Genomic DNA, 9,954 nt, shown 5'->3' on the forward strand with positions numbered 1-9,954 from the left:
CTAAAATTTGGACTAGAGATAAAACTATATACATACATCGGTGCATACATAAGCACTCGCTTATGTACTCGCTTCGCATGGGTTGATTTCAGTTGTGATTTTATTGTCAACTTTCTATATCTACCACCTCATTGAATCAAGTTTAATTCTGTGCTCATTTCGCCTCCTCTCCTTGCTCCTCTCCTGCCTCTTCCACTCTCCTACAGTATACTCTCTCAAATCACGATGTTGTCCACATGATCTTCACATATTAGATGGATGTCATAATTTCTTCTGTGTATTATTTTTATTTGGAGTTATACATGTATCAAGTATTTCATGACATAAATAAATGTATTTAGATCAAATATGTATAGATACACGATTACATTGTGAGTATACTGCACGAGTAAAAGCAATATATGTACCTGAAGTTATATCTTCGGTAACAACAGAAAGATTTTCCCTTTCATTCTGTCTGCCTTTCTTTCGTATGGCCAGACAAATCAACTTACAAACAAATGTACTTGTGGGGAAGAACTAGAAACGGAAGAAAAGTAGAACAAGACAGGTGTCAGTGTGTGCAAGCACAGTTCACCTGATGAGCTCAGGTAGCAGTTGACTGCACGGTACATGACGGGTGGACATGTTAGCTTCAGTAGACTGCTCACTATTGTTGCTGTAGCGAGTGTAATATTGTAATGGGAGTGTGTACACCATCCCCACCAAGGTTCCGAGATAAGAAACCTCGAAGATGTAATCAACATTCACTTCAGAAACTGTTGGCAGGCTAATCTCGAGCACACGGACGCACACAATCTTTGGCCCAAGCAGGACACAAGCGCAAGCACGCCCACGGCACACTCATTCTTGGGGCAGGACCGGGAAGAACGACTGTTGGGATGTTGATGTTCGTGCTTAGAGAGATGATCACGATGCCAGTGCACGTCACGCTGCCCCAGCTCACCCTTCTTGCCTGTCTTGTCACCCTTGTCAGCAGTGCCCCTTGCTGCGCACCTGACCAGTGGGCTTCACAAGTCAGGGTCATCACCATGACAACAGATGAATCCAAGTATCAGGCTAACTATGTTAGGTTTTATTTTGTCTGTCTGCCTGTCCGTTGTTATACGTTGTATGTTCTCTGGCACTACAAGTCAGCTATGAATTCATGTAGGCATGGACGTGTATTAAGTTCGTGATGTAAGTGTGTATATGTACACAGAGCTGGTACTGGATGACGTATGTATGCTCTGTATGTATGAATAATTATATGCAAACAGCCGTGGGACTGGATCAGTTATCAATGTATATATTATGTTCACAGATGTGGAACTAGGGTAGGTATGTATGTTCACAGACGTGGTATTATTTCAACTATGTATGTGTGTTTACAGACGTGGCACTGGGTCAGCTATGACTTCAACAGATCTCTCATTGCCATCATAACTGTTGACCCTTTCCATCCTGACGTGTATCAACGTGAACTCTTAGATTATCCCAAGGTAACCTAAACCAGACCATAGAGAGTGCTGTTGTCGTTCTTTAGGACGATTAAGGATCGATTACATATACACGATAATCACATGGCTACGTGTACAATTGCACAACACGTCCATGTTTAACACACACACACGTACGAATGCGCACACACTCCGCGTAGGAAAGAGATAATACAAAGGAGGTGATGAGGCTATTATGGGGGTCGTGGGTGGTGTATACGAGTATATATGAGTGTTAATGTGTGTGTTGTGGAAACAGAAAACTCGTGCGTACACACGTGTGTCAAATATGTTTAACGTCCTCAGGGCGTTCGATACGTCACACCGGATGAGTTCAAGTGTTTCGCCTATCCTCTGCAAGGCGCCATGATGAAGCTGTGTGTTCCCCCACCAGGAGGTAGGCCCCACATTCTTTCCTCCACTGATGCTGTGGCCATTTATCTACTCATTAAACCATGTTCACTGGGTTGACTAACGAGCAACACAGCAAACGTCCACAATGAACTTTAGCCGTCCAACGTTCGCTTAAAGTATATTTAACCGTCTGTCCCACTGACACTTCTCTAAAGTATATTTGAACTGTGGTCGGAGAATTTTGGCAGCTGCTTACTTATACGTCCCTGTGCTGGGTAAATTTTTGCATTTGCACAACGTGTATCCAGCCGGACAGTTTTTTTTTTCTTTTTTGTCAAGCAAAGATGCCTGTTTACCTTCCCGTGTAGTCTGTATTTAGACAGAACTGTAGATAAGGTTTGCTGAAGGGGAGGAGAAAAGAAAACCACCTATGACAACTAGAATTGGCCATGTGACTGAGCAGCTGGTTTTATGTCTGAAGAATATGTCACTGATAAGATATGACAAGTCTTAAGAACATCAGGCATATGTTCATGCTCTCTCTCTCTCCCACACACTCTCTCTGTATGTCTCACATTCTACATCTTTCTCTCACACTTTTTGTATGTCTTTCTCACACTCTGTCTCTCTCACTCATCCGTTCTTTTGAACACAGGTTGAAAATGTCATTTTTCGAAGATCAACTAATCCAAAAGAACATTTTCCAAATGAATTTATCAATATATATTTTAAGTTTAATGAAGACTAAGAGAATAAGGGCACCGTGTTGTCGTGCGCTCGCACATAAAACACACACACACAAGAAAATGCACATTCGTCCTGACTAGAGGCGCTAACACATGCAGACCAAGCAGCAGAACCCAAAGAAAGCATGTAGAATTATTTACTTTTAACAACACTATTTCAGGCAATGTTTCATTTGATGTTCCAATGCTGTTCGGCTTTGTCAACACTCTGCCCACTGATGTGAAGCCTGTTGCGGACTCCAACGGCATGTTCGGCGAAACTATTTACTATGACAACGGTGACGTGACGGGTTACGTGACGGTCGCGACTCCCTCCTGCGCCTTTGTCAATGAAATGTCTTATGCAACGTTACCAGACGGTGGTAAGTATAAATCATTTGTAAAGACTATTTGCTCCAGGTAGGGAATATATCATAGCAAGACTAGTCGAAAATTGCACGTTAGCTCCGCGGTTCTCAACCTGTGGGGCGTTTCCCCCAAAAAGGCTCGAAGGCGGTCATTTAAAAAAGAAAAATAGTTTCTCATATCTCAGATCGGTATTAGTGAAATAAGCTTGCATTGTAAAATTAAATTATACTAAGATCAAGCATTGACTTACATTGCTAATTTTGCTAGCAAACGTGGTTATTTCGACGTGTCCGGATACGCATTTGAATTCCTCATCGTGCATAATTTTAGATGCAGGTGTAGTGCGGTTGGAATATTTAAACACGAAAAGGAAATTCCAGAACCGGGTTAAAAATCTGTGAAAGTCTTTCTTAATTGAATGAGTGTCCATATTTGAGTATTGATCAAATGAAAACATTATTACCAATGTTTTAAAAAATTTAAATTATTAAATTAAGAGACATCTTTTCACCTTCCAAGTCCCCCAGACTCCCAGGCTGGCTATAAGGGGCGCGCGGACCTACCTTTTCTCGTCTGGGGGACATCACAAGTGAAAGGTTGAGAAACGTGGCGTTAGCTGAATGTGAGCATGAAATACTTGTGAGTGACAAAGACAACAAAGGTTACAAAATGTATCTTCAATGGTGGTACTGTAGATGATTGATAAAATTTATGACGAAGACGGCGATTTTATATCCTTTCCAGCAAGTGTCTGGCGAAACGTACAGTGGACAAACATAACCTTGACACTGGACCCAGAGAACTTCAAGATGCCATCTGCTTGCAACATGTCCACCTGGTCCTAAAGATTTTAAAAAAAGTATCTTCATCCTAAAATCACTTTATTTTAGTATACAACGTATGTATTCATCGAAGAATTTTAATTAACGCACTACACGTTTTATTTCTGTGCAACTTACAAGTGGCGCAGATTCATTCTTTCCTGGCTGTTTTGTATTCAACATGGAGTTTCTAAATTAATATTAACAATTTATGGTAACAACTCTGTCGCCTGCATCAACAGATGTCTTGAATGTGTGGGATATTGGTTTACATGGCCTCTTGAAAGAATTGTATTCAAGCAGGTCACCCTGTTATCACATTACTAGTGCCCTCCATGTAACCATCGGCGGTCCTACAGGTAGACATGATGGTGTTAACATGATCAGCGTGCACACGGTCCGTGGTGTGCATGTATGATGTAATCCAATCGCATACGCGGTCTTTTTGGGAGAGTGTAACGTTTTTAACGAAAGAGTGTGTTGAATGTGTTTGCGAGCGCGTGTAACATCTGCATGTAAACCACGCTCGCCGCACTCTTTCACCTTTTTCAACAAAAAGGTCCGGCCAACGATTAACACATTTAATGTTTATGAAATTAACTAACGATGAGATGAGGATGAAACAAAATAAAAGGACACTACCCCCTCCAGCGTCAACCTCTTCCAAACGCTTCTCAGATGGTTGGCGCTGACGAAATCACTGACCAGCAGGCTAATCCTCTGAATTCCTTCACGCAGTTCGTGAAGTTTATCTGTGTAGTTAACTGTATACTGTACACTCCCCACGGAGCTCTCTACACACCAACTGCTTGGTCTCTACACACCAACTGCTTGGTCTCTACACACCAACTGCTTGGTCTCGTCTCTCTCGAGAACCGTTAGCATCACCTAGTTAACACGTCCTTTTCTCCCTCCTGACCAATCAGGCCACCTAGCGACCAGGTAACTAGGACGACCATCCAACTGTCTTTCTTGGAGACTCTCTCCACCAATCCTGGCTCTCCATAGCCTCCCGTCGCCCCAGTTACACTGTGCCAGGTCATTTTACGTCATTCACTATATGACGCAAAAGAAACGTCACGCAGAGCTACGTCAGCGCTCGCGCGCCTGCTCTTCCCTGACCACAGGGAAAGTTAAAAATAAAAACATGAATCTAACTAGATTCGTCTCAATCGCGAATCGTTACATAGGCCCCCCCTTAAGCCCAAAATTCCCAATTTTGGCTAAAAACAATGATGAGCGATTCAAATAAACGACAACTATGTTAACACTACTGTTTATGACTTCCATCTTCCGTTCCTAAAGCTGTCCGGCTTTCATCTTGGGTTTGAAGACATTCTGGAAGTTCTGATTCCCTGGCAGAGCACTCTGCTTGTCTATTTTATGTTCATAGATGCTATGATTTCTGTTTGCCCAACGACTTTCCTTCTTATTCACTCCTTTAGCAACCTTTACACCTCTTTCCTTCTTGTCTTCTTCAGTATCCATCTTCTCCTCATCTTTCTTTCTGTCTCCTTTTCCTGCCTTCCTCTCAGGTGTCTCTGCTCCACCTGATTCCTCTTGACCCTCTACCGGGTTAGACGATTTGGTGGGTTCCAAATCACTGTTTGCGCTTCCTGGGCAAACTGATTCTAAGTTCCCACTGTTAATCTCTTCTGTAAGAGACGGCGTATATCCTTTATCCACCACAACTCTGGAGAATACACTGTTGCAGGGTGACACCCTCCGACAGATGTCGCACGCCTTGCAATACCTGCTCGCGTCGGCGAAGATTCCCGGCCAGGAGAAGTCGTTTGCCACTTTGTATTTAGTCCTTCTGACTCCAAAGTGGCCAGCCATGGGTGTGTCGTGTGCCCACCGCAGCACCTCTTGTCTGTATGCCCTAGGCACCACGACTTGGTGTACCGCCTTCCCTTCTCTGCTGTGGACTCTGTATAGTACACCTTGCCTCCACCGGTAGGTGGCTTCAGGCTTTGTCGCTTGATTTTCGTTTCCCTGCCTGGTGCTATGACTTGCAGCCAGTTTGCGTATACGAGCAAGGGTGGGGTCCACCCGCTGAGCTCGTCCCAGTTCTTGTAGAGTTACGTTACCAAACAGTATCTGTGATGGCGTCGATGGTTCGTCAGCCTTTCTCCCATAAGGCCTTGTCTGTGTTGTCGCACCAACTTTTCTAACTGGATACACTGGGATTGCACTCACTGTCCCATCAGCCTCTATGCGGTAGTTCCCAATCAACACCTTATGGATTGGGTCTGCCATGAGCGCTACCTCAGTGGGTCCGTTGAAATATGGGGTGTCCATATGTACAATTGCAATTGGGAGATTGCACTCTTGTGACGACGAGGCTAAAGTCATTTGGACAGACTTTCCTGTTTTGCACCGTTCAGGCACTAAGTCTGACTGCACAATCGTAATTGAAGCAGCAGTGTCTCTCTGTGCAGACATCTTTTTCCCTTCGATAACCACTTCACACTCTAGCGACAGCGGTATTTTACAGCAAGTCGCGCACAACATTTTACAATCGCCCTCCTTGTGCGTGTAGGGAAAGTCTCGAATTAATGCAACCGCTGACTGATATGTCTGGTTGTAGGTACTTGCAGGTATTTCACAATGAGTCGTGCACAACAACTTATGATCGCACCTCTTGTGCGCGAGCGGAAAGTCCTGAATCACTGCAGCCGCTACCTGATGCCTGTGCGTGCAGCTTTTAGCAAGATGGTCACCACCACATATGAAGCAACTTATCTTCCTCGCACCCTCTTTAGAATGCTGGAATTGTCTAGTTGCCGTCGGTCCACCTTTGCTGTTTGTTCCAGACTTTGTTTCTACCTGTGATTTCCCTTCAGATGTCCCATCATTGTGATTGGGTTCGAATTTCTTGAACCTCTCTCGATCACTGCAGGTTGCCTGTTTCGCGGATTCAAACACTAGCGCATGTTTTAACGCTTCTTGCGCTGTGGCTGGTTCGCGTTCCATGATAAACCTCGCTTGGTCTAGCGGAAGACCTGCGATAAATTTTTCTTGAAGGAACATGTCTCTTATTTCTTCAAAAGTACTTTTCCTCCCTGCTAGCTCTTGCCACCTGGACAACCACATATCAATTTTGGCTAAATGTTCTTGTGTGGTTTCATCCTGTCCTTTCTTGGCGTTTCTGAACCTTTTCCGGTACTCGTCTGCTGTCAGACGAAATCTGTTGAGCAGGGCCTTCTTTAAGATAACATAGTCATTGGCATCTTCATCGTCTAGCCGACTGTATACTTCGCCGGCCTTGCCTTTCAACAGCGCTCCTAAACGTGGCGCCCACTGGTCTTCAGGCCACCCCTGCACTTTTGCAGATCTTTCAAATTTCCGAAGGTAGACTTCTAGGTCGTCGCTATCTTCGAAATATGGGAGCTTGATTCTTATCTCATGCTGATGGCCGGAACTAGAGCGTGACGGGTTCGCTGCATTTTCATTTGTATCGCCTTGCATTTGGACGCGAAGCCTCTGCAGCTCAAAGTCCCTTTCCGCCTGTCGCTCCTCCGCCTCAGCCTGGGATCGGCGCTGTTCCGCCTCTGCTTGTAGTCGGCGCTGTTCCGACTCTGCTTGTAGTCGGCGCTGTTCCGACTCAGCCTCTGCTTGTAGTCGGCGCTGTTCCGACTCAGCCTCTGCTTGTAGTCGGCGCTGTTCCGCCTCTGCTTCAGCTTGGCGCTGTTCCTTAATATAATTCGCAAGCTCGGCACCTTTGAGACCGAGAGCTTCCCCTTCGGCCTTCGCCCGAGCGAACGTGGAGTCTAATTCTTCTTCGTCGACGTTGTCTCGAGATCTGCCGCTCCTTGGCATGTTTGTTTATATCCGTAGACAACCTTCAGAAGAATCAGAGGTTGACGCTGCTACGCTTCCCGATCTACGCTGCTATGTGCTAACTGCACTAAAAGAATGAGCAAATAAAAGATGAAAATGGTAAACAGTAAATGTGGCGTTGGTCGGAAGTTACAATAAAATAGATTTATGGGAAAAATCCCGGCACGAGCCCCCAATTTGTAACGTTTTACGAAAGAGTGTGTTGAATGTGTTTGCGAGCGCGTGTAACATCTGCATGTAAACCACGCTCGCCGCACTCTTTCACCTTTTTCAACAAAAAGGTCCGGCCAACGATTAACACATTTAATGTTTATGAAATTAACTAACGATGAGATGAGGATGAAACAAAATAAAAGGACACTACCCCCTCCAGCGTCAACCTCTTCCAAACGCTTCTCAGATGGTTGGCGCTGACGAAATCACTGACCAGCAGGCTAATCCTCTGAATTCCTTCACGCAGTTCGTGAAGTTATCTGTGTAGTTAACTGTATACTGTACACTCCCCACGGAGCTCTCTACACACCAACTGCTTGGTCTCTACACACCAACTGCTTGGTCTCTACACACCAACTGCTTGGTCTCGTCTCTCTCGAGAACCGTTAGCATCACCTAGTTAACACGTCCTTTTCTCCCTCCTGACCAATCAGGCCACCTAGCGACCAGGTAACTAGGACGACCATCCAACTGTCTTTCTTGGAGACTCTCTCCACCAATCCTGGCTCTCCATAGCCTCCCGTCGCCCCAGTTACACTAGAGAGTTTGAGATTCATGACGCGTAGGGAAGACGCGTACTGCAACGGGTAGGGCCCGCCTCTAAGCGTACCCGTTCTGAGAAAGCGATTGCGATTAAGCGACGGGAGCGCGAATGCACGGGGAAGTAACTGCATAGACATTTTTTTTTGCCTCTGAAAGTAAAATAAAAATATGCAAATGCTAGTAGTGACCAGGGATAACCAGTACAATTTAATTTCAAAATTTCTCAGCATTTCATTCCTGACCCACTATAATTCCTAAGAATAATAAACTATTACACAATCAAAACTTGTTAAATGAAAATGCTACAAAAGATGAAATTGCTTATGGTTACTGCTTAAATTATGGCATAACTGTAATAGTATATATAGAACAACATAACAAAATAATATATATATATACATAATTAAAAAACATAAATATTACAACTGTATAATAAATAAAAAATTAATAACATAAAGAAATAATTTTTGCCTATGGTATGAAATATTTCTTCAAGAGTTATAGATAGTTGTTCCTATTGCTCTATAATAGTACTAAGAAATATTTAACGGTTATTTTGGGGATAGATAACTAATGATGAAGAAAATTATAATTATTATCTTTAACAGTTTTATCTCGTCATTAAATAACTTTACACGAAAAGTGTCTGAGCAAGTCTTGTACATACGATTGAATTTCATAAACCAGCGATTGCAGGCATGGTCGTTGTTCACTGCTTTAACTTCATAAACAAGCAGCTTAGTTTGATTTCCAGCATAAAGTATGATTGCAGAAGATTTAAATATTATAAACAGTTGAAATTATATTGACTATCCTTGCAAAAAAAGCTGAAATAAAGCGAACAATTTACACGTTCTGGTCATAACCGCTAGACTCCAATCTACCCGTCGCGCCGTGTAGCTGTACGGCTGGCTGTGGCAGAAGTGATGACGTAGCACGCAAGTTCCCGTGACGCTACACGTTGCCGTCCCCGTACGCGTCGCGCCAGCGCTGAGTCTCAAACTCTCTACTGTGCCAGGTCATTTTACGTCATTCACTATATGACGCAAAAGAAACGTCACGCAGAGCTACGTCAGCGCTCGCGCGCCTGCTCTTCCCTGACCACAGGGAAAGTTAAAAATAAAAACATGAATCTAACTAGATTCGTCTCAATCGCGAATCGTTACAGAGAGGTGTACAATTTCAGCGATAACATTAATGGAAGGATGGGCTGAAGAAACTATTTTCAATGAAAAAGGAAGCAATATCTTTGTGAGGGGCGGAATATTCAAGATTTTTCTCTCAGCTCCTAACCATTAATGTTGATGCGCCAAAGACCTTTTTTGCAGCTTTTCTACCTCGGTTGACCATTTCGGATACTCTTACTGTTGTTTCCTTTCAATTCTTTTATTAGGCTCGTCTGATTTGGTAGAGAGAAAAAAGGGCTGGCTTAAACATTGAGACCATTTAAAAGGCCACACTTTAAATAGGGATGGGGCGGGAAAGATTTTACCAAAGAAACATTCTTTTAAAGTATATCAGTCTGACTTTTCTTCCTTATTTCTTCTGTCTACCATGCAATGACAAGTTGTTACACATGTACACACACACAAACCACTAATCTAGAAC

The 9,954-nt window shown here is 43.7% G+C and overlaps 1 protein-coding gene across 1 annotated transcript; it reads left to right on the plus strand.

The window, feature by feature from the left end:
• Nucleotides 1–617: 617 nt before the first annotated feature.
• LOC112556589 lies at nt 618–3,777 on the plus strand. The gene is made up of 5 exons (XM_025225741.1): nt 618–1,067; nt 1,374–1,481; nt 1,785–1,875; nt 2,740–2,940; nt 3,671–3,777. Exons 1-5 carry the CDS (start codon nt 882–884, stop codon nt 3,769–3,771), a joined length of 687 nt encoding a protein of 228 aa, XP_025081526.1. The 5' UTR covers nt 618–881; the 3' UTR covers nt 3,772–3,777.
• Nucleotides 3,778–9,954: the final 6,177 nt, after the last annotated feature.

This window comes from Pomacea canaliculata, linkage group LG2 (assembly GCF_003073045.1).
Source record: "Pomacea canaliculata isolate SZHN2017 linkage group LG2, ASM307304v1, whole genome shotgun sequence".
Lineage (NCBI taxonomy): Eukaryota > Metazoa > Mollusca > Gastropoda > Architaenioglossa > Ampullariidae > Pomacea > Pomacea canaliculata.